The 27,333-nt window shown below is 44.2% G+C and overlaps 1 protein-coding gene across 1 annotated transcript in view; it reads right to left on the reverse strand.

Moving 5' to 3' along the window:
* SCFD2 (sec1 family domain containing 2) overlaps positions 1-27,333 on the reverse strand; it is a 287,290-nt gene that overhangs the window by 29,509 nt on the left and 230,448 nt on the right. Inside the window, exon 6 of the mRNA XM_081158799.1 lies at positions 10,856-11,001. Within this exon, the coding sequence (XP_081014925.1) occupies positions 10,856-11,001 (146 nt within the window). The remainder of the gene's footprint in view (positions 1-10,855; positions 11,002-27,333) is intronic.

The raw sequence follows: 27,333 nt of genomic DNA on the forward strand, positions 1-27,333 counted from the left end.
CAGGACAGCCAGGTTCTCACAGAGCACTGGTGAGGTGTTTGGAACTCTTGTTTTGCTCTTTGCTTTGGCCAAATCTGTGAGCTGCCTTTAGCAAGTGTCGAGGACATTTGATGTATTGACTTCATCTCTGGCTTCATCATGCTTTTCTCACTGTCATTTCTTTTTTTTTACTTGTATTTTCCCTTTATCCCTGTTTTCCTACCTAAAATATCTTAGAAATAAATCAGGGTAGAAACTATCAAAATCATAAACAATTGTTTAGAATGCAACTGGTGCATCTGTTAGGGATAAGATGCAGGGAAAAATAGCAACTGTTCAGTTGAGGGGTGCAGCCTTCTTATGTTTCTTAATCAAATGACCATTGCATTCCCAGAGATCAATCTCACAGGTTAATGCTTTTGAAAAGTAAAGCACTGGGCAGGAACGCCGGTAAGATAGAAATTAAAATGCGCGCGCACACACACACACACACACACACACACACAAAATGAGTCAACTTTTCTCATAATAAAACTATATCAAGACAGACTTTGAAACATTATCATACAGCCCTGGGCAGTGTGGCTCAGTGGTTGGAGTGTCAGCCCACACACTGAAGGGTGGTGGGTTTTATTCCCAATCAAGGGCACTTACCTCGGTTGCAGGTTCGATCCCTGGCCCCAGTTGGGGCACATGCAGGAGGCAACCAGCTGATGTATCTCTCCTACATCGATGTCCCCCCCCTTCCCTCCCTCTCCCTCTCCCTCTCCCTCTCCCTCTCCCTCTCCCTCTCCCTCTCCCTCTCCCTCTCCCTCTCCCTCTCCCTCTCCCTCTCCCTCTCCCTCTCCCTCTCCCTCTCCCTCTCCCTCTCCCTCTCCCTCTCTCTCTCTCTCTCTCTCCCTCTCTCCCCCTCTCTCTCCCTCTTCAGCCCTCTCTTCCATTCTCTCAAAAAAATCAATGAAAAAATATCCTTGGGTGAGGATTAACAATAAAAAAGTTACCATACAGGCAACAATCTAGAGGTTTGAAAATACACTTTCGATGAGGCCATGGAGAAACTGAAACTCTCATATATTGCTGATGGGAGGGTAAAGTGCTACAATTAGAGTGGAGAGCAATTTGGCTATATCTATCAAAATTACAAATGCATTTGACCTGGCAATTCCACTTATAGGAATTTATCCTATAAACATGCTAATATATGTAAATGAGACTCATAAAAGTATGTTTATTGTTTGTAATAGCAAAAGATTGGAAACAACTCAAGTGCCCATCAATAGGGAGCTGTTGAATAAATGGGACTCATCCACAGGAAGGGATGCTATGAAAGTGAGGAGGGAGCTCTGTGTTGAGCAGGCAAAAAGCAAGGTGCTGAATGAAGTGCGAGTGAAAAAAACAAGGTGAGGAACAGTGTGTATGATGGGCTGGCACTTGTGTAAATGTGTCACAGGGAATATGACAGTTTGTATTTGTTGGAACACGTAAAAAATAAACTGCTGTGATATACAGACTGCCATGAGCAGTGATCATGGGGCAGGAGCCTGGATAAGGGACGAAGGTGGAAGAAAAACTTTTCAATGTATTGCTTTTTAAAAACAGAGTTAAAACACCACTACAAACAGCAAGAGGATTTTTTGACTTGTTAAAAATTAACAGATTATGCATGCAAGAGAACAGAGTGGAGCGCGTCAAATGTTAACCTATCTCTAGGTTCTTGGAGTAGGGGACATTATTTTCTTCTTTTTCCAAAATTCCTGAAATTAACAGGTATACTTCTGGAATAATAATGTAATCCAAGAAATACTTTCAATGTCAAAAAAATAATGAAGGTCATGGAATGCCCTTGAATTCTACAAACCCTCTTCCCTGAGTAAACTGTCTCGAGGGCCCTTCTATCATCTCAGCCTTTCTGGACATTTAACCTCTTAGATTTAAGCTCTAATCTCTTTAAACTCTCCTGAGGAGGAGTCTTTTGGCCAATTCTTTACCAGCATTATCATAAAAAACTCACTGACTTCTTCCTTAGTAGTAGAATCCGATTTTTCGCAGGCCCATTATTAAGTAGCTAAAAGAGTTCATTCTCCAGTCTTCCTTGCAGCTGGGCATGGCTATGCAACTGCATTCTGGGCAATGAGATGTAAGTAGAAGGGGACTAGGATTTTCAGAGGTCTTCTTTTTAAAAGGGAAGGAGAAGCTTTCCTCCTTTCTCTGTTCTGATGCCTGGAGCATGGAAGTGACAGCTGGAGCTCCAGCAGCCATGGTGAAAGCAGGGCTACTCTAGACATGCTGGAGCAGAGAGCTGGAGGGAACCCTGGTCTGGGGTGACTGGCAGAGCCACCATCGCCATAGCCTGTACAGACTAAATCAGGACCTTAAACGACAATACAAATTCAGATATGTTTACACCATTATTTTTCAGCTCTCTGTTAGTTGCAACTGAATGAAATTCTGATGCAAATCACCAGGGGAATATAAAGAAATAAAAGGCCATTTCTTCCATCCAGAACCTTACAGTTATTTATTAGCCTATATAGAAAAGACCACTTGTGTAGAATAACTTTGAATAGAATCACAGAGAAATAGACCTAAGCTGTCACATTTAAGAGAAGAGAGAGTATGCCCTCCAACCTACAAAAGACAACAAAAAAGTAGTTCCTCTCCACTGGAAACACCTTCTTTGAGAAGGGAGTGACAATCCTGAAGGAAGCTCAGACACAGGAATAAGGTGGTTGTGTAATCCAGCTAAAACATTGCACTCTGCACCTCCTCCGTGCAGGGGACAGTGCACTGGGGCCACAGCACTATTCTCAGTGCTCCAGATGGGGTAGGCAGTTAGACAGACATGAGCAGAGCAAGGACGATGGACCAGGTACAGGAGGTCACCAGGGCAGGAAGCCCCGTGTGGCCTAGCAGTGGGCAAAACTGGGAAAATAAGGACCTCCCTTGCCCCCAGGGTGACCTTTCCTCCCCTAGCATATCGCTGGTCATGCGGTTCAGATCGTCCCCTCCCCTTTCCTCTCCTGGCATGCCGCTAGTCATGTGGTAGACCCCCTTAGAGGAGAAGCAAGGGGCCGGAGAGTGGCCTCACTTGACTTCCATGCAGGCCTTTACATGACCACTCCTGTACGCAGTAAGCCCCCAGGACAATGAGGTCCTCACCCGTATCAAATACATCTAGGCCTCAGTTGTGTTTCGGCTCCAGGCCCAGAAAAGCAGCAAAACCAGACAATCGACCCCATGGCTGACATCAGTACCAGCTGCATTAACTAATGACCCCCTGCCCTGGTGCCAACCAATCAGTGGAGACCACATCCTGGAGAGCTGATGAATATTCTATTGAGACCCTCCCCTAAAATCCCAGCCCTTAAAAGTCTTAGGACAGAGGCCCCAGCGTACCCTCCCTCTCAGGAGCACACCGCAACTTTCCAGCCCCCTTCTCTTCCCACCAGGCACGTTACCTTTACTCCTCTCTCTTAAGTGCTAAGGGCCCTTCTTTTGCCTCTGTAACCTCTGTAACTTGTTTCCTGAGCCTGTTTCTTCCACCTCTGTGACTTTCTCAATAAACTTTCTCTTATAGCTTGAGTCTTGCCTCTGAAATCTTTCTTAGCCAGAACTCAAATTCTCATTTCTTACATTTCTGGGCTGCATTCCCTCTACTTATCTTTTCATATAACAGCCATCTGAAGCATCATTTTCCATAGAGAGATGTAGTTATTACGCTACTGTCTCTCACTTTCGCCTCTGCCCTTATATACTCAGTTCTCTGATGCTGGGCTGAGGCTCTGCAAACATCTGTGCTTTGAAATCTGGTACCTGAGACTCTGCCAGTAGGGGCACTAGGGGGAGACTGGAAGGCAGAAAGAGCAGGAGGGAACTTGCTTCTCCCCATTTAGGTGCTCTCCCTGCCAGCATTGCCCCAGCAATGGCCCCTCTCCACTTGAAGCTGTCCCTTCTTTGGACGTTTAAGTCATAGGATCCAATAAATTATCTTTCTTTTTTAAGCCAGTTTGAGATTTTTTTCTTTTTTCCATTTTTACCTGTACCCAAAAGCACACTAAATAATATAAGTATTATTAATTTAAAAAGATGGTGACAGGTTTTCCCAGTCAACTACAAGGTAGAAAAGACCTCTAAATTCTTTATCAAAACAACTGGGCACAGAACAACTAAGTAACAGTGTGCATTTAATAAGCACGATTTGGAAAAGACTCGCTCAGGTACAAAGCAGTACTTGTTCTGTGACTTCTCAGCAAACACGTTTCTTTGATATTCTATTTAGGGTTTTAATGATGAGAACCTTTGGCTCCTTCCTCTCAGCCACTTAGTTCGGATTGCTTTGTGCCCTAGGTCCTGTCACTGAAATCTGACGGGAACGAACTGCTTTGGCAGTGGCTTCTCAGATGAGAAAGCTCAGACTGTCATGGAATCTTCTATTCAGCCAGAAGCTACCCACCTCTGAGAAAGGACCACAGAGAAGGTGGTGATAGGGGACGCGGATGTCCTCCCCAGTGCCCTGCTCAAAGTTTCCCTCACATGTTAGAAAGAGCCAGAGAGGAGATTAGTTGTGTAGTTTGTCTCAACATTATGAGGGTTAACTATAGTAATTTAACTTTCCTAATCAAACATTCTCTGCCAGTTCACCTTTTTTGGGGGGGAGGGCAAGAGGAATTAAAGGCCCAGACAAATGCATCCTTTCCTTGTCTCGCTGGTAAGACACAATCACTCAGACACCAGGTTCCTGCTGTGGAGTGGCTCTTCCATTCCCTCAGGCACCCGAGTCCCACACCGCAGCCCGAGGAAAGAGTATGGAGGGTTTCCAGAGAGATTTTAGGGCTGTGCCCAAAGGTGACCTGTATTGCTTCTACCAGAATTCATTGGCCAGAATTAGTCACAAACCTACATTTACCTGCAAGGGAACCTGGAAAATGTGGCCTAACTGTGCCCAGGAGGAAAAAGAAGTGGAGTTTGGGGTTCATACAGCATTGTCCCTGCCACAGACACACCGTAAAGTCTGGACTGAAACATTCATATAATTATTCCCTTAACAACTGGCAAGTTGCACGTCGTAGGCAAAGTATTATTAAGCCCCTTTCCCTTCTGCATAAGAATTTGACCTTTGGCTAACTTTTTAGCTCTGTCTCCCTGGAAACCTGATAAGGGAGGAATGTCCAACTCTAGCCAGGCGCGCTGCTTATGATGAAAATGGCCCCACTTGGTGAACTGCATTAGGCCGGGAGGACTATAAATGCTGGATAGGGAGCCAGACCTTGGGCTTCTCTGAGCATGATGACTCTTATACGACTGGCATAACTGGGCACGTTCCTTGGAGCAACCGTGGAGGGCACACCTGTGCAATTGTTCCAGAGAAACTGGCTGCTCTAGAAGATGCGGCCTCTAAAACAGGGAACTGCCTCCCGACCCCCACCCCCATGTGAGTCCGGTTCCTGTACTCCTGAGCTGTCACCTTGGGACCAAACTAAACAGCAGTGGCTACAAGGACTACTCCAGGGCAGAAAAATGCCCGCTGCTTCCCAATGGCAAACTATGTTCCTGTCCTGGGCAGAGAAGTCAAGTGGGGGTTATGACCACAGAGCTGACTTCCCATCAGGCACACAACACATAGAGCCTGCCTAGGACCCATGAGACTCTTAGGGACCCATGAAAATGAAGTAGTTTCTTTTACAATCAGAAGAAGAAAATTAGCTTTTAGGAAGTGAAAATGTTTTGATATATAATATTCATATATTTATCTCTATACCAATGCAATTGTATAATAAAATTTTTGATATTTTTTATTTTTATAGAGGAAGGGGGCCACAAAGGCAAAGCTGCTTAAGGGCATGAAAATATGACCCTATATGTCAGTATCCAGAGGCTGCCTGAAGGTTTGCTAGAGCCCAAAGCGACCTCCTGATGCGTATTACATGTGAAACAGTTAGTTTCAAAAATTGATATTATACCAGAAACTCTCTCTTTTTTTCTTTAAATGGCCAGTATCTCTTCCAGGACAAGATGGGCTTTTAAAAATGCAATATTTAAATAAAACATGAAAAATATTTATGTCTATACCCTTCGTTATTGTTTTGTGATGGAGAAAATATGTGATTAGGTCTAAAAGACCCTTTTATTGCCCTGATTCTAGCTCTTAAAGAAAAGTATTGAGTAGAGCAGCAGTTTCTGCCAGTACATGTCAGAGTAATTTTGAGAAACTAGTTTAACTCCAATACCTTCTTGAATTTGGTGCACATTAAAGATGGCCCAAGATACCAGTTTCCAGGAAAACCTGAGTTGTTGCCACAGCCACATCCCATCAGTCAGGGCAGCTGACCTGGGATTAGCTGGCTGGAGTTGGTGCAGCCACGGACTCCCTCAGTTCTGCTCCTGAAGATGCTTCTCCCTTTTCTGCAAAACTGACTCTCAACAAACAACTTCTCAGGAAAACCAGACTTGTAGAGAGAATATTAATTTTGTGTCAATGCAAATGAACATCTGCTCAAAACTGCTCATGGCTTTGGCTATTCCATGGTTTATTTATTTTTATTTTTTGCTATATTAGCACAGATGTTTTTCTCCTTTCATGTTCTTAAAGGAAATGGTTTGTGCCGCAGATTAAAAAAGAGTTCATCTGTCTATCTGTTCATGCATCCATCCATCCATCCATCCTTCAAGTAGAAGCAGATTACTTTAAAATTTTTTTAGTATAGTCTGTTAACTTCAATATGTGGAAACCAAAGCCCAAAGCTATCAACGAATGTGCCTGAGTTCACAAAGGCATTTAGAAGCAGACTAAAGAACAGAGCCAATTTCCTAGACCCCAGTTTAGTCCTGTCTCATGCCAATTCTTTTAGAAAGAACACTAGCAGGCCTGGGGTTAGGCAGTTAGAATCGGGAGGAAGGACAGAGTTTAGCACTTGGAAAAGAACAGCTGGTGGCCAGGGCTGGGGACTGTTGACAGAGATTGGCCTACAGGCTGTTCAGAGAGCCACATTTCACCAGGCACAAGATGAATCAACCTCCGTGGGCAAGGCTGGTTCTCAATGGCCTTGTTCTACATGCCAGAGGCACAAGAGACAGTACGCATCTGTGGAAAGTTTTCTCTAGCACAGCCCAGCATTTTGAGACCTCTGCCAAAGCAAGTGGTGCAAGAGCAATACAGTCTTTTTTTCTGAAAGGGCTCGTAAGTTCCTGGCCCTGAGACATCTGCCTAATACCCTCCTGCTGCCGCTGCTGAGGGACTGCAGCACATCAAACACTGTGGCACTGGGGAAAGGGGGGGACCTCCCTTTAAATTGAACAGTTTCAGCAAGAAATGAAAGCATGAGAAGACTTGCTGCACAAGCAAAACTGGGGCTTAGGTTTCCAGTCAACATTCTATGAACAAACACAACCTTTGCAAACACACTGGTGTTACCAATCAACCCTTAGCATGTACAGCAGCTACCAGGACAGTCAGCTTGAGGGTGACACCCTTTCTGTGTAGCCCATCTCCTTAGCAAAGGGAAAGACGAAATGCTACCAAAGAGGACAAAGAGGCCTATTTTGTCCTGTACAGCAAATGCTTACGTGGGGCTGTGTGTCAGCTCCTGTCCTGAGAGCTTTACATGTATTAACTCACCTAATCCTTAGAGCATCTGGATAGGGAGCTAATATCATTAATAGCTCCTCCTTACAGAGGAGGAACCGGGCACAGAGAGGTGTAGTAACTTGCCAAGGCAACAGAGCTAGTAGGGGGCAGAGATCGGCTATGAACCCAAAAGCTGGGCTCTGCAGATAGCACGGTGAGCAAACACAGATGCGGTCTCCAGCTTGGGTGGTGTGCTCCTTCAGTCAGGAGCTGCTATGGCAGCCTCCTGGTCCCCCTCACCCACTTTCCTGACTGCGGCAGAGGTGCCGGTTCCCTTGGAGGGCCAGGTCTGTGCCGATGTTCTGGACTCATTTCTGGAAGCCCAGTCTAGATCCCATTCCTCAGGGGCTTCCAGAGATTTTATATGTACTTAATTCTTTATATGAAATCATGGTCTCCTTGAAATGATGAGAGGGATATCTGCTGTCTGCATCCGAGCTGTGACTGACAAGTTTTCCTAAAGGGCTAAAGGATGAAATAAGAGGTGCTTCTAGTGCAAACAAAGGAAACAGGAGTGGCTCTGAGAGGCAGCTTGTGTGCATCAGAGCAGGCGGCTGGGGAGGGGGGGCCTAGTAGGAGCCCTGAGACCCAGGGGAAAGCCCAGATGGGCAGCACTGCTCAGAGCTGGAACAGGAAGCCAGGGCCAGACCAGGTCTAGTGCTCTCGCAGGTGTTCCAGGGACCCCAGGACATCTCAACTCGCTTCTGTGCAGGAATAGCACGGAGCTAGGCAGAAAGCACACATTTTCCCTGGAGCCACAGGACTGAGGACCAGATTGGGAGGAGAAATGGATAGAAAGTTGCCCAGCCAAGACCTGTCTTCAAAACTAGACACAACTGGATGCCGATTCTGGTCTGGACGTTTTCCTTTCTAATTACACACACTTTGTGTCCCATCAAATCCTCTGATATGTAATAAAGATATATGTATTGCATACAAGGTGCACCCAACAAATATTTATTAAGCATCTACTATGAGCAAGGTACCCCTTCAGTCACTGAGGATATGGCAGTGAACAAACCAGATTAGTTTGTCCTCATAGGGCTTACCTCTGTGATTTAAAGCTTCTTTAAATTTGAAAAATATTCAAAAACCAAAATAGGTAAAATTTACCATAATCCCATCAGAACCTTTTTCTGGATATATGTAAATATAGAGCAAGAAGTCAGAGGTCCTCTTTGTCCATCCAACCCTTCCCATCCCTCACCAAAGTAAGCATTCTAAACTTTTCCACAAAAATATAAAGACTGACTAAATATACACATCCATATGCTTATCATTTTTAAACCAAAATAGGAGAATCCTTTATAGATTGATCTACAACATGTATTTCTTTCACATCATATATCATGTACCTCTGTTTTAGTTAGAATTCCCTGAGAGGCAGAGCCTGAGACATGGGTTCAAGTACAATCTCTGTTCAGAACATTCAGATCCATCCCATTCATTTTAATGGTTGCCCCACATTCCACTGTGTCTGTATCATTATTTATTTAATCTTCCGAGATACAGACACACACACACTGCCCCCCTCCTTCTTGTCCCCATGTCCTGCTCACCGACATTTAGGGTATATGCAGCAAGGGGAAAGCTCACTTTCCAAAGGCCATGGCTGCAGGACAGGGCTCTGAGGTCTGGAGATGAAGTCTATGAAACTTATCATTGTCCTCACCATGCCTCAGATTTATAGTGAATGCATATTTATGTGAAGTTGGCCAAATCAATCACCATGATGATCATAACAGTGAAAAGACCTCATTAATTTAGTGATTTGTTTTCTCTTTGCCAACTATAGCAGCCATTTACTTCGACATTCTTTGGTCTAAATATCATCATATATCACCAGTTCTATCATGTCTTGTAGAACTAGTCCATACCCTAGTGTTTAAGATTGCTATTTTTTAATGGCAAAAAGACATATAATTAATGATGAGTGACTTTATCTGTATTTGTGGAAGAGGTGTTTTAGATCACTGCATAAAGGATGGGAATCTGTGTTTCTAAGTTGAGGGCCAGTTTCTAAGGTCTTTTATATCTTGGTGGGTGATTTCAGATGCCCACCAGCACCGCTGATGACTATTTCTATAGCCTCCGTGAAAACCACGGTACAGCAGGGAAGGAGATTTTGTATTTGTGGCAAAGTCCTGGCACCTGGCCCTCCTCACCTGTGTGCCTGAGGCAAGTCCCGGGATAACAATAGTCTCTGGCTTACTTGTCCTGAGAAGGAAAGGAAACACTGAGTGCAGGAGTGCTCTTTAAGTATCAGTTACTCTACAAATACATGGGAGGAAGAGCCTAGTTTTGCTAGGCTGTGGTGGTAACCTCGCTCTTGAGAACATGCCTGCCTTAAAAGGTCAGTATCCTGAAGTCAACCCCTCACTATGTCATAGTCCTCACTAACAAGACATTTAGCTCTCCAAAGCCTTAGCAAATGGAGTAGATTTTGGTGAAGATTTCATGGGGAGAAGGAGGAGGGGGTTCCTTCACATACCTCACAGCAAAACTGAATGACCTGTTCCATCAGAAGTACCTGTTCTTTCCTGAAAGCTCGTTTTGGCCACCAGGAGCCTGAGTGCTGTCTCCTTCCTCACCCAACAGAGACTGCCCAGCCCTGATGCCTCCAGTCTTTCTTCACTCCTTAAGCTTCCCTTTGGGTCTATGGTTCCTCCCTGCTGAGTTTTTACAGAGTAATTACTCCATTATTCATGGATTCTCTTACCATCTTCCTATTCACTAGTCAAATACCACCCCCCCTCCGGCCCCCTCAGAGAGCAGTGGGGCAATTTTAAATAAATGCTTTTGCTATCACAAACTCTCTTTTTTCACTGTCATAATACTATTAGGTAATTTTATTATTCTAATTGTTCAAAATGCTTATGGACTGCTTAGACCCAGAAACTTGGGAATCATCCAAGGCCAGCCCCTCATCTGGCACCTGTAGAAACTGGAGCCAAAGAAGGGAAGGGACTTGCCTAAGGTTACAGACTAAGACTGTGACAGAGCCACGGTTATAAAGCGGCGACTGTCCCAATCCAGTGCTCACCTCACTACATCAAGCCTGCTGCACAAATGAATCCAGATGCTTTTTAGATTCAGGGGAACCCAGAACTGTGAACTGGAAAGGGACTTGGAGTTCATCTAGAGCAAATTGCCTCATTTTAGAGAGGTTAAAAATGGAAATTTTTCTTGCAGTCTCTGAATCCTAAAAATGCAACACAGATTAAATGGTTACTTTACACCATATGCACTTGCCTGGTGGGTATGGTTTCCAGGAACATACACAGACTTGAACTGTTTCATGAGACTCCGAGCTCCGGCAATATCCTGGAGCAAAGTGAAGAGCTTGTCCACGGCGGTTTTGGATTGCTGAAATGTCAGGTCAACTGAAGAATCACAGCCTGAAACAACACAGAGGTATTTTCTTGGGTGAACAAATCTTTAAGTTTTAATCGTGGCAGCTTGAACTGGATATAACAGTTGTTTTTGTTTTAATTTTTTTTTTTAATCCTCACCTGAGGCTATTTATTCCACTGCTTTTCAGAGAGAGTGAAAGGGAGAGAGAGAGAGAGGAAAAAAACACCACGTTGGTGTGAGAGAGACACATGGATTGGTTGCCCCTGCACCCACCCTGACAGGGCCAGGGATCGAGCCTGCAGCTGGGGTGCGTGCCCTTGACTGGAATCGAGCCCGAGGCCCTTCCGTGTGAGGGCAGCACTTAAGCACTGAGCCCAATCGGCCTGGGTGGGGTTTGTTTTTCAACCCAATACCTTGTCCCCCCGCGGCAGTTCACTGAGTGGGCTGCTTCAGTCACCCACGAGCAATGAAATGTGCTGAGTGTAACTGCCTGGGGCAGAAGCGGAGCTCAGCAGTGCCTGGATGGCAGCCGCTGCCTTCAATGCCCAGGCTGCGGGGTTTCCCAGAGAGGAAGCTCCCCAGGGTGCCCGTCCTCAGAGCACAAGCAGGAGACAGAGGAAAGCAGAGTGCTGCGACGCACCCCTCTCACCTGAATTCCACCAACAGGTCCCACGAAACGGAGCAGCGAGAAGGAGACAGTACAGAGCTCTCTGTAGCAGAACTCGCGGGATGGGACGGGCATCCTCACGTGCTAAAGCAAAACGTGGCGGATTTCGAAAGGCAGCCATTCAAAGTCAGCGCGACACAAAAGGGGGCCTAAGAAGAAGACTGCTCTCAGGGATGATTCTATTTCTTTTAGAAACTTTTAATACTTGAATGTATTCTCTATCTTATTAGAAGCTCATTCAGAAGAGGAATGATTGTGGGTAAGTCAGAAGTTAAAAAAGTAGAGAAAGATTCAAGATGGGCATTTTAGACTCTCTTAAATACCACGTTAACTCTTAATCCTCACATCACTCATATGAGATGGAGCTATAATTTCCCCAGTTTAAAGATGAGGGTTGAGTAATGCTCCGGTCAGCAGGTACTGCCGATGCTCTGCCGGCATCTGCTCCGTCACCCTGACGTCACCTGTGGGTTTGGGGAACAGTTCCCATGTACTGACTGTTCTTGTCTCAAGTACCTGATGTCTCTCTCCCTCTGTTTCCCTCTCTTTGGCTTTGTGTCTCTCTACCTGTTTGAGGGCTTCTCCAGTCGTGGGAACATGTTTGGCCTTTCTGTGGAGCAGGCTGGGGAGCCAGCACTCATAGGAACAGCCCAGCTTTCTCTTCTCTTGGTAGAACAATTCTGAATTGTGGTGTCCACAGCATTTCCAGGGACCCCAGCAGGACTGAGCCCCAGTTGCCTACAACTGTAAGTCACTCATCAAGGCCTCCCTTTTGGCTTTCCTTCCTCCTGTCTCACTTTCCTACTTCCTGATTGCCTCCTGGGATATCTTTCCAAATGCAGTCCTTGCACCCAACCCCTTGTCTCGGGACACCAGAGCTTCCACAGCCATTTGAACACAGGCAGCCTGGATCCAGAGCCTGTATTCTTCTTATTATTATTTTTTTTGGAACAGTTTTACTGTCACAGAGTTCACATATAATGCAATTAACCTGTTTAAAGTTTACAACTCAATAGCTATTAGCATGCTCATATAGTTGTAAAATCATTATTGCCGCAATCATTGTTAGAACAGTTTTATCACCCCAGTATGAAATTCCATACCCATTAATTGTAACTCCCCATTTCCCTGTACCCCTAGTCCCTGCTTTCTCTCTCCATGGATTTACCTATTTTTTTGGACATTTCACATACATGGAAGCATAAAACATGTGATCTTTTGTAACTGGTTTCTTTCACTTAGCATCATGATTTCAGGGTTCATCCAAGATGTAGCATGTATTGGTACTTCATTATTTTTTTATTGCTGACTAATATTCATTGTATGGATATACCACATTTTATATATCCATTCATCATCAGTTGGTGGACATTTGGGTTGTTTACACATTTTGGCTATTACTAATATGCTAGTTTTACAAGTTTTTGTGTAGACATACACTTTCAATTCTATTGGGTGTATATCTAATGGTAGAATTACTGAGTCAATTAGAAATTCTGTGTTTAACCTTTGGAGGAACTGCCAGAACATTTTCCAAGGTGTCTGCACAATTTTATATTCCCCCCAGCAGGGTAAGAGAGTTCTAATTTCTCCATATCCTCAACATCCTCAGCTTATTATCTGTCTTCACGTCTGTAGCTATCCAAGTGGGTGTGAACTGAGGAGACCTGGTTGAGTTTGATAAAGAGAGAAATCGTTTTTAGGGAGTAGAGCTAGATCCAAACAAGCTTAAACTAAAAAGGGGTGTCTATAGAGTACATAGGAAGGAACCCAAAGGCTGCAGATGCAGTAAGGCAGATATGAGTAGCTGAGCCTCTACTCTTAATAACCGTGGAACACTGTATATAATAACTCTTAAAGGGTGGGCACAATTCTGAACTGTTTTTACTCACAACACTTCTGATACCAAATGTATGTTTTTCCCTCACACTAAATGATTCTCTAACTCTCCAGATACCAACTCAGTGCTCTACAATTCAGTTCAATTCTGATGATGACTATGCAGGGTCAGTGTAGACTCCACAGTTCGAGGTTTCAGTCCCACAAGACTGCCCTCTCTGCAGATGCCAGATTCATGTCCCAGGATTCAACTGCACATCTGACCAACCAGCTATCAACTGAGGGTTCCCATGACCCCTTCCTCAGGTTCAAGAATTTGCTAGAACAGCTCACAGTACTCAGGAAAGCACTTTTCTTACTCCTGTGTGTTTATTACGAAGGTTACTCAGGAGCAGCCAAATGAAAGAGATGCACAGGACAAAGTATGGGAACGGGAGTGGGGAGCTTCCATGCCCTCATTAGCTGCTTCACCTTCCCCGCACTTCATTGTGTTAACCAACCCAGAAGCTCTTCAAACCCTATTGTTTAGTGGTTATTATGGAGGTTGCATTACATAGGCATTATTGATCAAATCATTGGCCACTGGTGATTAGCTCAACCTGTAGACCTTCTCCTCTGGAGGCTGGGGGCTGGGGCTGAAAGTTCCAACTTTCTAAACATGCCTTGGTTTTTCTGGTGACCAGACATTTCCCTATCCTGAAGCTATCTAGGGTTCCCCAATCATCAGTTATCCCATTAGCATACTTGTCACTCTCATCACTCCGGGATTCCAAGGGTTTTAAGAGCTGTGTGGTAGGAACTGGGACAAAGACAAATAGATATATTTCTTATTGTATCATTAAAAATCCTCTGAGCTGTCTTTTTTCTCCTGGTTTCCAGAAATGTCCAACTCATTGCCATTAAAAAAATCAAAGTGTGATCAAGCCCAGTGAGAAGAAGCCTCCAGTGTTCAGTGAACTACAGTGGAAGGGGTGGGAGTCAATGAGGGAATTCAGGAAGTTCATGTGAACTCCCCAGAACTCTATGCCAAGCTTTGTGAAAAGAAAAAAAAAAAGTGTCATTTCTCAGGAGCATGTCCCAAACTTCCTCCTGGTTCTTACAGAGGTTCATAAGCAAGAAACGTGAGATCTACAGGTACAGAACACCTATCGATATCACACTGAGCTGGCCCTTGGCGTTGGAGCTCTAGCTGAGATTCATCAACTTGTGTTTTAGTCAACAACCAACCAAAAGAAACCTGGGGCCCGGCCAGGTGTGGCTCAGCGGTTGAGCATCGACCTAGGATCCAGGCGATTGGGGTTCGATTCCCGGTCAGGGCACATGCCCGGGTTGCGGGCTTGATCAATGACTTTCTCATCACTGATGTTTCTATGTCTTTCTCTCCTTCTCCTTTCCTCTCTCTGAAATCAATAAAGATATATTTAAAAAAAAAAAAAAGAAAGAAACCTGGGAAGGTTATAGCTTCTCACTCTTTCATGTGGCTTCTTTCCTTAAACTCTCAGGTTAAGCCATTTAACATACAGGAAAATTATATCAATTATATCTAAGTGCTGTACATTATGCACTGCTCTTTCAAATAAAAGAGGGTATAAAAACATCACTAGTTCTAATACCATGCATAGTGTTTTAATTCCTCTAAAACACAACTCAGCTAATAGGTTATATTTTTAAAATTTAATGTAATTAATTTTCTAGAGAACAGAAATATTGATTCAGTTTTTCCTATGGTTTACTTCAATTTCTTTGGAAGGAAATATGATGTTCATCCATTAGGCTGAGTGGAACAGAGTCATCCACTGAATTACAAGTTACTGGAGATGAGAGTATACATGGAAACTGTGGCTTATACATTGGAATTAAGTGAAGGCTATAATAATTGCAGGGAGTTATGTCACCTGAGGCGCAGGCTGTTTGATAAAAATGTTTATAGATTACTGGCAAGTGAACTCAAAGGAACCCAAGAGAAAAATAAGACTGTCAAAGAAATTGCTGGAAGGAAAAGAAAAAGTCCTAAATTCACTAATAAAGTAAAACTTTCCTGAAAGACAGTCAGTTACTAACTGTATGAGGACAACTCACGCTCAAACATCAACCCTTTCCAGTGAGTCTGGCATCCTTAAAGCAAATGTTCTACAATGAACATGTTTCTGGGACAGCGGGCTGTTTTCATCAGTCTGTGCATTTTTCATCATTACCTCAATTTTCACCCCAAGCAGAAATGAGATTCATTTAACAAACCCTGCAATGAAAGTTACACACACACACTTTAGAAATGTAGACCAGAGAGGACAAATGGCTTGTGCAAGGTCACATCACTATCCCTAGCAAAGTCAGGGTTCAAAATGTCCCTTGATTATAGACACGAGCTCCTCCATGTGTACTGCCTTCTTCATTCAGATACTCCTCTGTGAATGCTGCTCATTCCAAATTCATGCTGCTATCAATAGCTAAGAGAAGAGGTGGGCAGAAAAGCTATGAAATGGAACAAAGTCTTTTCTGTGGAAATAGTGAAAGCTATAATCACTGAACACTCACTTATGTTAAGCACTGTTCTAAGTTTATATGTATTAGCTCATTCAGTCTCCACAGAAACCCAGCAAGGTAGGTAACATTATCATTCCCATTTTGTAGATGGGGAAACTGAGAAATAGAGAAGTTAAATAACACAAAGTCACTCAGCCAGTAAGTAGAAAAGCTAAGATTCAAACCCTCACAGCCTAAGTCAAGTTGGTCCTGTTAACCAACTGCTTTCTTTCCTATGCTAAGGAAACGAAGGTAGGCTAAGACCACATACATAAAAGATTAATAAAACATTTAATTCACTCTAAGTATTGAAGAAATGCTTTTAAAATGGAGTGAGTGCCTTTCTTCTTGGGAAGACCTGGGCCTGTCCCTGGGGGTAGACACTAACAGTGTGGTTTGCAGCTAGACCCCAGGCTCGTCTTTTGTGGCCACACAGGGGTGAGGTCTCACAGGCCTGGCTGCACACTCTCCTTTGGGTCCCTGCTCTGAAAGGCACTATATTCAATTACTTCTAATAAGGCCCTGCCAGCCTGTTCCATTAAACCAGCTTATGAGATAACGGAGTTTTGTAAGGGAACTCTAAGTGTACAATTCCAGTCAATTCTCACTTAATCCACTTGGTTAAATAGATAGTAAGCCAGAAGCTGACCCTAGACTTCAGCCAGGCATGATCTGTGTGCTTCAGTTGCCTACTTCTTGATAAGGGAGGCCCCCCAATCCATAGGACACCCCTGTGTTCTTCTAAAACAGGGGATGACTCATGCCCCTGCAATTTCTTTCTCTGCAGGGCTTGGGGATCTCTTGGGCAGGGGTCCAGTTACTCCTCAGAGCAACAAAATAGGGCTCCTGTGTCGGTGCCTACCTTTCTCCGCTCCTTCTCACCCATCTCCACTTACTGAAGTCCCTTTGCTTCAGCATTGTGAGAACAGTGGTTTCCATGGTTTTGTACACTGTAGGGACCCACACTTTCAGCAACAATGAAGCTAAAACGGAGAGAAAGCTGAATAGCTAGACGATCCTCTTGGGATGGCTGAAATGAAGCTGGGCTTCTGACTCCAGTCTGGTTCCACAAGTTTGGTTTTCTTCCTTAGGTATTAAGGAAAACAAAGTATCTCAGATCAGGAGGCGGCTGCGTCCAAGGCCTTCGTCTGGACTGGAGCTAAAGTAGCCCTCATCTATGGCCTTCCAACATCCGCACACACACAGGCACGCACGCACACACACACACAGGTACGCACATACAGACAAGCACACAAGCAGGTCAAGCAGAAAGCACGTCGCTTCTATGGCTGAATAAGCTGAGGGGCATGGCTGAAACGGGATCTGAAATGTGTCCCTATTTAGTGACAGTGCTCTCCTCCCAGTTCTATAGGTCCCTCCCATCTGATTGACAAGAACTGGGATCAAAAAACATTTGAGCGTGGTCAAGAGGCCCTTTTCTCATTTGGACCCGTTACCCAGGCTGGCCTCCTCCTCTCTGTACTGGTCCAGAGGCTGAAAACACCAGGCCCACTTTCCAGCCTGCATCCTGCCTTCCTGCCTCTCCGCAAACCCCCAGCGGCAGGGGCCCCACCTCCATGGGCTCCTGGGGCAGTTAGAGAAAAGGTCAGCTTGGGAGTGTGACTGGGCCAGAAAGGGCAGAGCACCAGGAGGTGGTGACCTCCCTCATCCATCCAGCGGTCTGACATAGCCTTTTCTCTCTTTTCAAACCATTGTTTTAAAGATGAGAGTCTTTTCTCATGGCTCTCAATAAATTTTTGATAAATAAAAACAAAATAAAAAAACATATAAACCCAAGCAAATGTGGTCACATCTAAGGTTTGTAGGGAAGTTGGCTGTATAAAACCACTCCTGAGTTGTGCAGAGCTGCTCAGACCATAAGTACAACTACAGTAAAGCCCTCTTTTCAAATATGCTTGGGACCAATAGGTAGAGAAGTCGTTTAAAGATGGGGATCATGGAAATCGATCTCTCACACACATATATACACACATATATGTGTAGATATATGAAATTTTATTTAAAAGTAAAACATAAATGCCTATTTTTTCACTAATCTTTTGAGAAAAGGCCAAGGTCTTTTCTTTGAGTATTGTCTGCTGATGAGGGTTTTTTGTGTTTGTTTTTTTTTAAATTCATTATGTACTGTGTAGAATTTCCAATTTTAGTTCATTTAAAGTGGAACAGAACAAGACTTTTAAGACAACTGTAGCACAGTCTGAGCAAGAATTCTTTTAGATTTAACACACTTCTTCCTACAAATTTTCACAATCACCTTCTCACACCTAATTCAAAGTATTTTTAAAATGTTTTAGTGAGTCTTTCAAAAGCTTTCAATTTATTTTGCCCTGAAACAATTTTCTTTTTGAATTCATATTTCATCAGTGTGTAAGAACACTTAATTAAGGTTTCCAACTTAATAACAAGTACAGCTGGCATACGCAGGTTTGGAAACAAACCCTAAAGTCTTGGGAATCACACAACTCAGCCCAAGAGAGCAGATGTGCCCAGGCATACAGAGATTGCTTTAGAGCCACAAGGGCTCAGAGTTTCTGTGTTAGTCATTCTGTTTCACAGAGGTGTTGTAAAATGTCAGTTGTTCTGGTGAATGGCTCATGTGGAGACTGGTTGAGAACATATAATACATACCAGTATAATATATAAAATTCATTTATATTATATTATGTATAAATAAATATACATATTTAAGGTTCCATATTTATACTACATAGGCAATTTGTATCTGTGTCAGCAATCTAATGTTTAATGACCTAGCATGACTTTTTTTTAAAAATCATTTTTATTTTTCAATTACAGTTGACATACATTATTATATCAGCTTCAGGTGTATGCCCCAGTGATTACATATTACATAACTTACTACATGATCATCTCGATACATCTCACACCCATCTAACACCATACATAGTTATAGAATAGCACTGACTATATTCCCCATGCTGTACTCTACCTCACCATGACTACTGCTGTGTGACTTTTAAGTTCCTCTAATATAAAAGAATCAAGTCTCAGTGGCCAGACTGCAGGGTTACAGTGCTCATGCCCTCATTCACTGCAGAGTCCTGATCTCTACCCCACATGGCAGGGGCTCCTAGGCAGGTATGGAGGTAATGACATGGGCTTGGATGAGTATGTGAGGGAAGCTGGCCCAACAAAGAAAATCAGAGTCAGAGATATCCAGGTGAGGCCGCAAAGGACCTAAGACAGCCCACTTCCCGAAGTCCCTCCATAAGTCTCCCCTCAGGCTCCCAGTACACGCTGATCCCATGACCCCTTGGTTCCCTAACTCCTGCTTAGTGTCTTGGAGTGTACTAGCCTGTGGCCTATAGTTGTCGCTCAAGTGACAAAGAGGAGAGGAGGAGGGATGGCAGTAACCTCAGCGGGAGCAGGGTCTCTCCTCAGTTCACTGCTGATCTCCATCCGGGGGCCTGGTTGCAAAAGGCACCCACTAAATAATCCTTAAATCAGTGAATAGGGCCGATAGAGGAGTGACAGGAAAAGGAGTTGAGTCAGACCAGCATGCTGTAAAGCAACAGCACCAATTCTTGAGGAGCTGATAAACTACCTCCGCAGGAAATTTCAAACAAAGAGCTCCCAGCTGGTTCTGAGCAACTGCAGCCTGCATGCTAAGCGGGTCACCTCCCAGAAAGGCTTCTGCAGAGGAGCAGCCTCAATTGGCCTCATAAATTCTGTGTTTTTTTTTTAACAAGCAAAAACTAAACTCTACATGGTTTAGGTATGCATGGACATGAGCTAAAAACTTTTTAAGCAGGAAGAGTTATAAATACAAGCTTCAGTAAAGTGAGTACCTCTGGGAGAGGGTGATAGGTTCATGGGTGTTTAGGATATAATTATGCTTTATAACACATATGTATAATATAATCTTTTAAACGTATCACCTATCATCTTAAAAAAGTAACGAAACAAAAACCGGTCACACTACTTTTTAAGCCTCCAGCAAATTCAGTTTTCTAAAGCAGCTGAATCAAGGACAAAATGACAGCTGATATCTTATTATTAGGTGGGTCTGGGATGTGTGGACACAGAAGGGCTTGTTCAGTCACGAGAAAAGGTGACTGCTCAGAATTCTAGCCCAAGCCCTGAGGCTTTTTGTGAGAAAACATGTGGGAAGCCTAAAGGAAGGAAAACTGTCAGGAATATGCTTTGGAGTTTGCATTTTAAATGGCAGGGTGCAAGACGGAGTTGGCAGTGAGGCGCAGGAGACGGGATGTGGGACGCAGGCAGAGGGACAAGCTGCCCCTTGAACCCGAACGTCTGCGCTGTTTCAGGAAGTGCCGAGGAGGCAGCAAGAAGGACAACACTGGATCCTCACACAAACAAGGAAACGGCCTCAACTATTGCAAAACATTTCTCTCCAAAGTAGCTTTCTGACTGCCCTAAGTATACCAAAATAGTTCCTTTATCTTAACCTTTTATGTGGTTAGATAACGGAAGGCATCAAGGACTTTGTAAAACTTGTGATACTATATTATCACATTAAATAATACAATTTTATATGTTGGTTACTATGTTATCCTAGTAAACCAATCTAAATCAACTTGGACAAGGAGATCTGGAAGTTCAGCATTCAAGATAACTGAAAAACCATTTTTGAGGCGATTTCTTTAAGAAGGTGGGCATTGCTTTTTGATCATTTACATAATCCCTTTCATTGGGCTATTGCCATGGGAAGATCAGCTCTTAAGTCATTTTGACTCTGAGTCCCCCTTTCCAGGAATGAAACCTGCCACAGGTGAATGCCCACACAGCCACTTCTGCCAGAGCTCACGTTCACAAACCATTCTCATCCCGAGGAGGGTGACACACAGCTTCCAACAGTAATCATAGACGAGCTCTCAAAGCTGGCATAGCCCACTGCGAGCACTTCCCAACAGGGTGACTGTGTTTATTCTGTTGAATTAATTCTACTGAATTACAAATGTGCCATTTATACTCTTGTCCCCTTTCAGAGTGTGTTGACATTTCTGGTGGTTGTGAATAGCCTGACATGGTTTGCTGGAGGACATCTCAGAGCTGACTTGAGAGATTACCTGCATCTGGTTGTTTTCAAAAGCTGTCAGGTGGCAGAGCACCTGGGAGGTGTGCTGCCCCTTCTAGGACACTGGGACAGGATACTCCAGGTGATCTCATTTTCTGAGCTAGGGGAGAAGAAACCGGTATGATGTGCAGGGAAAGGCATCACCGCGGATGGGCACGAGTTAAGCACGGCAGGCAATTTTTATGTTGGTGTTTGCCTGCTTCTTGCTTGTCCTTTCCCGGGAGCTACAAAAGCTGAGGCAGCAACAAAGAAAAGGAAGCCCAGAATGATATAAACGTACAGTGGGAAGAATCTGATTCGCTTACGCTATTTTTCTTTGCCTTGCCAAAGGACTACCATCATTTGATTTTAGCAGGGGACAGTGTTCCCCTGGTGCATAGTTTCAGAACCAATGAGCCAGTCTGGTATTTCAGAGAGATGGGAATGAAGCCCAGATGCTCCTTCCACGGCAAGTCCTTCCAAGACCTGATGGAGGCTGATCCCGCCTGTCCTCCGGGAAGTGTGCCTGATGTGCCACCAGCAGCAACCAGCCCTGTACCTCGTGACCTCCACACTCTGCCCTCCGTATTGTCCAGTGCAGAGGTACCTGTATGCTGAGGGAGCAGAGGCTCTACCTGATGCAGCTGCAGCAGAGGCCCAGAGCACCCCCTCCACCCCAAGAAGATCACCTGGAAGGCTTTCTGGAGGTGCCAGCAAAGAAGGAAGCTGTGAAGGACCACATCAAGGTGCACTATTTCTGCTCCTGTCTGAATCTTAGTCCAGGTCTTATTGCTGGTGTTAAAAACAGTACCAAACGTCCAATGCCCACGAGGTATTTTTAAGACATAAGGTTGTACTTTGAGAAATGCCAATAAAATTGACAGGCTGGGATAATACATGCCGTTTCTGGCTGTGATGTGTCACTGGGAAAAGTCTTTCTTATCCAAGTAACAGTGAACAAGTCACTCCAGGCTGGCTTGTCTGCTAACTGCACAAACCTGTGCTACAGCTAAGGCCCATCTGGAGAGAATGATGGAGGCCTGAGTCCGAGTCCCGGCACATCGGAAAGCCTTCCGGTCACCGTCTGCCTGCCTCTGCCTCTTGTTCCCACAGTCACTTACGGGAGCTTTTACAGAGCCTGACGGTCTTTTCTTTTCCATTATGTGTCTCAAGTCCCAGCTGCAGTGAGCTTGTTATCAGGAGATCTGTAAGTGTGGAGGGACAGTCGTGTCTTTTTATTTACAGTTTTGGGAAAGCTCGGTGGTTAATAACATGGAATCACTGTCTGATGTATTTGAGAAAAAGGAAGAACAAAAGGGAAGCTTATTGGCCTAAAGTTCCTTTCATCCCCTTTGCTTCTTAAAAGAACAGAAGAGCAAATGGAGTGTATTTTTTTCCCAGTAGCAGACAGATCAAATGAGACCCCTCACCCCCCCTCTCCCCACACACACAAAAACCACCCTCTGCCCCAGCCTAAGGTTCCACTGCACCTGCTGTTGTAAATCTCCAGGGAACCGAGCCAGCATCGCTGCGCCTGAAATCTAAGCTCCCACCAAATGAGGCCTCTTATCTACCACTTTTCTGTATTTTCTTTGGGAGGCAGCGTGGATTAGTGTGTGGGTGAGCCGTGCCTGATTCAGAGATGGGACGAGGTCCAGCGAGGGCTGCCAGTGGGCCCACGGCCGGGGGAGAGGGGTGAAAACGCACCATTCTCCGCACCTTCCTTGCTTCTTTTTGAGACAAGGAAGAGCCTTGAGGGTGGACCCTGCAAACAAAGGCAGAGGACCAGGAAAGCTTGCAGGGAGATGCCTTCCTCCTGCAGCTCAGGGCTCAAGTTGCATTTAAGTCAGAGTTGGGGTCTGGAAGGGGCAGGAGAGGAGGCAGCTGATCTCCCTGCCACCCTGACCCCAGAGGACGGAGCCGGCTTCCTACTGGGGTGGGGAGAGTTGCCATCTGCAGCCTTCTAGGACCTTCTCTCCGGTCCCAGCCCCAATCCAGTCTTCGACTCCTATGGAGCCTCTCATCCGCCTCCTTCAACCTTTGATGGAGGTAGCTACAGGGTGGTTTAAACTGTCAACGGAAACAAATGATCACAAAGTCTTAAGATTTCCAGGCTTTCATGTGCTTCTGGGCAGGGACATTCTTAAGCCCACAGCTGTTTTCACAGTCACTCTGTGTCCACCATGTGTCCTGGAGGGTGATGAGGGGCCTGGACGCAGAGCCGGAACTCCTTCCCCTGAAGGGAGGGTGTGGGGAGAGGCTGAAGAACCAGTTAGCTAGAGCCGGCTCATCAGACAGTTAGCTACATTTAACGCCAGAGCAAAGTCAGAGCTGGTTTCACTGAAAGCACAGGGGAGTTGGGAGTGACTTTAGAAATCAAACTCTAGAATGGTTAGAATTTCTTTTAGGTCTCCACCAGGGAGAGAAAAAGGGTCAACCCAGATCATCCAGGTTGGTAACTGGAATTCTCTCTTTACACACCAGTAACGTCTGCTTTCATTTCTACAAGTTCTTGCCCCCTTCCAGGTGAAAAAACTGTGCAGCAAGCTCAGGACTAGGTTTAATGAACAGTCTTGTCACAAAGGTTTCACTGTGAGCTCGTAAAAAGAGACAGTTCTCAGAATTGCGAGGGGTTTGGCACCTCATTCGGGACCAGGTACTCAGGAGGTGGCCAGTAAATCTAACGTGTGGCTAGATTAAAAATGTGTAATTCTTCTGAAAACAAAAAGCAAAAAGCAAACAACCCCCCTACCCTCATCCCCACCCCCACCAACTCCAAGGAGGATTGCTGGTTGTGGTCCAGGGCTTTAGGTTCCCAGAGGCAGGCTACTGCTGTCTGGTCTGTTGGCTGTGAAAAGCCTCAGGGACTGATCTAGGCAGGAAGCCTGTGAAGCAGCAGCTCCTTGAAATGGCCACTCCAGGGACTTCTGCAACATCTCACACAGTCACACACACACCAGCATGCACGGAGCTCTTGCCGAATGCTCAGCACATTACATGCATTGTCTCAGCCTACTTTGCAAAATATATGTTAAGAAAGGGTGGGAGAAATGTGTAAGGACATAGGTTCCAAGGGTGGTCACAGTTATATTGTTTATATCAGTGAAAAACTGGAGTTAAATTAAACACCCATCAATATGAGGGCAAAAATGGATGTGTGTGACCTACTATTTATTGACAAAAGAAGATGCTTGTGCTAGATTGTTAAGTGACAAGAGTAGACTGCTGAACAGTAGGTACATACATATACTATGCAGTATACATACCCCTATATAGTTATATACACACATACACACACGAATATATAAACACACACACACTGCACATACAACATATGCATAAATTACAAACTGTTAACAGTCATTATTCCTCTAGAATTTCACTGCCCAACAGAACCTTCTGCAATGATGGAAATGTTTTATATCTGTGTGGTCCAATGTGGTAGCCACTAGCTACATATGGCTATTGAGCACTTCAAATGTGGCTGGTGTGACTGGGGAATCTCAATTTTAAATTTCATTTAATTTAAATTAATAGTCACACGTGGCTACTGTATTAGACAGCACAGCTCTAGAATGTAAGCCAAGGGAAGACCAAGATCTTTGTTTTAATTACTGATGTATTTGAACCTCCTAAAGTAGTGTTTGTGTCTGGCACATATAGATCATGCTCAACAATCAGCTGTTGAATGAGACAATGCTTATCAAAGGTTATCTCTGGAATTAAGGAAGACTTCTACCTTCTATTTTAGGTATTTCTGTTTCATTTGACTTTATAAAAAAGACATAGAGTTTCTGTTTTAAATTAGCCAAACAATACAGATACTCCAGTTCTGAAAAGCGATACCCATGAAGTTCATCTTTGCCTTTTTCATGGCTGCTCAAAGTACCACTCCCTTTGGCCAGTGGGGAGAAAGGCTGGCCCCTGGGCAATGGGGTAATTTATTCCAGGCTACCTGGACTGACCTTCCCTAAATGAACATTACTGAGCACCACAGTTCTACCTGCCTAATCTTGTCACCTACTCCCTCATTCATGGAAGAAATCAGACGCTCACTTTCTTTTTTCAACCTTCAATGTGGTTCAGGGTTTCCATATCTCTGAACAAGGTCAAGAGCAGAGTCTGCATTTCCAGTGGAGAAGAAAACCTGATGGAAAAGACTGACTCTGCCATTAAATGTGGGTCAGGTACATTCTACTCTGTTATTTACAGGTCAGCCCTAGCCCTGACTTACACAACCTTTCTAAGTCAATGAGAGACTTCAAATAAGACCCTAAGATACCTCTTCTCCTCCCTTGGGCACTGTCAAGTGTGTTGGCTTTTCTGAGTCCTGCCAAACCCACTCAGTTCTCTCCACAAGCCTTGGTGAACGCCCCTGCTGGGCTTCCGACGTCAGGCTGGCCCCTCAGCTCCTGTCCCATCTGTTCTTCCAAGTCTGACTGTAGAAGCTGGCTCAAGCCCCTTCACTCCTCTGCCTTCTTCAAGTCACTGTGTCGGCTAAATCTGTCTTCCTGGACTTCAGCGCTTTCTTTGTCACTTTCACTTCTGCCCTTTCTGTGTCCTGCCTGTTTCATTATTTACTGGGTCTCTTTCTGTAAGTTAACTTTAAATCAGCTCCTGTGTTTATTAGCTCTATGTAAGCTGATCTGATGGGCTAATATTTACTTATTTTAGCATGCATCAGAAAACACGGAACCGTGAAAAGAGAAAATTCAAGGTTGGTCAAGGCAGCTTTTAAGAGAAGGAAGTTCTCTTATTATTCCAAGAAAGGAATCAAGGATTAGGCTGCGTTTTATATTTCCTGAGGCTAGAGCCCACTCATTGATTCACTTAACAAGTATGTACTGAGTGCCTGACATTTTAAGCATGGGATACAACAGCAAACAAAACAAACATTTCTTCTGGCATCAACCTTCCTTTGCATTTCCCCACTATGCCTAAAAATGATGATGAGTTAACATTTATTGAGTGCTTACTATGTGATAAGTACTATTCTAAGTACTTCATATGCATTAACTCATTTAATCCTCAGAACTATCCTATGAGGTAAGTGCTACAACCATCCCCATTTCACAGATGAGAAAAATGAGGCACAGAGAGGTTGAGTAACTTGCCCAAGGCCACACAGCCGATTAATGGCAAAACCATAATTTGAACCCACACTCTTTTTTTTTTTTAACCACAGCAGGCAATCAATAAACTACTGAGTGATTAAGATAAGTAGTACAGCATAAACACAGAAAAATAGCTCAAATTTAAGCAAGTAGTCAGCCGAAGGGTCAGTTTCAATTAACAGTGAGCTTAAATTCTAGGTTACTTTTGGAAAGAAATGTACTTTTGTTACCTGCAAGTACATACTGATACCAGGGCCAATCTAGTGATCGGTTATCTACTAACAAGCAGAGGGCTCTGCTGCCTGTTGTGATGACTATTTAAGACTGGACTGCAACTCAAGAGCCCCATAGCTAATAACTAACACTTAACAGCCTTAAAATAATTTGTTCTCTCAAGAAGGCTACAAACTCGCCATTACAATCTTATTGATTTGATTCATTTACTCAACAGTCCTCACTCTGAATTTAGGTTCAAAGTAACTTCCGATTTCATAGTACTTTAACGTCTGCTCATCTTAGGTATTGCTGGGTGGTCATTGGTGTTCAACAACACCCCAATCCTCTTCCTTCCAGGTGGTAGGATTACAAGCTTCTCTAAATAAGGTGGACCATGGGGTTTCCTGTGGGTGGTACAATATGAGTGTCAGTGCCATGTGCCACTTCCAAGTGGAAGCCTTTAAAATCCGATATGCAGTTTACCACTTCTGTCCACCTGCCTCAGTCACTGCGAAAGGCTCCAGCGAGAGGAAGCCTCGGGCTGTCTAGTGGAGCCCCCACAGGCCTGAGGGGACAAAAGCCCAGAGAAGAAATGAAGCACTGTTGTTTTAAGCCCTTGAGATTCTGGTAGTGTTAGTTTTTAGCCCATCCTAACTGATACAAAGACTAATCCTCCAAATTCTGGATGAAAAAGGAAAATGAATGAAGAATCTATATAGCAAATTAGAAAGGAAATGAAAACAAACATTGATATTTTAGATATTTACATCTTAACACACCTAATCTTCTTGGCAGCACTGAGAAATATGTATTACCTCCATTTTACAGACATGGAAACTGAAGTTGAGAGGAAAGGGGACTTAGTGATGGAGGTGAGTTTCAAATTCAAGTCTGCCCGAAACCTGTGATTATGCTATATTTTCTACAAAAAACATAAGCAACTAGGTTACTCTTAGGG

Source organism: Miniopterus schreibersii, assembly GCF_964146895.1.
Source record: "Miniopterus schreibersii genome assembly, chromosome: 1".
NCBI lineage: Eukaryota > Metazoa > Chordata > Mammalia > Chiroptera > Miniopteridae > Miniopterus > Miniopterus schreibersii.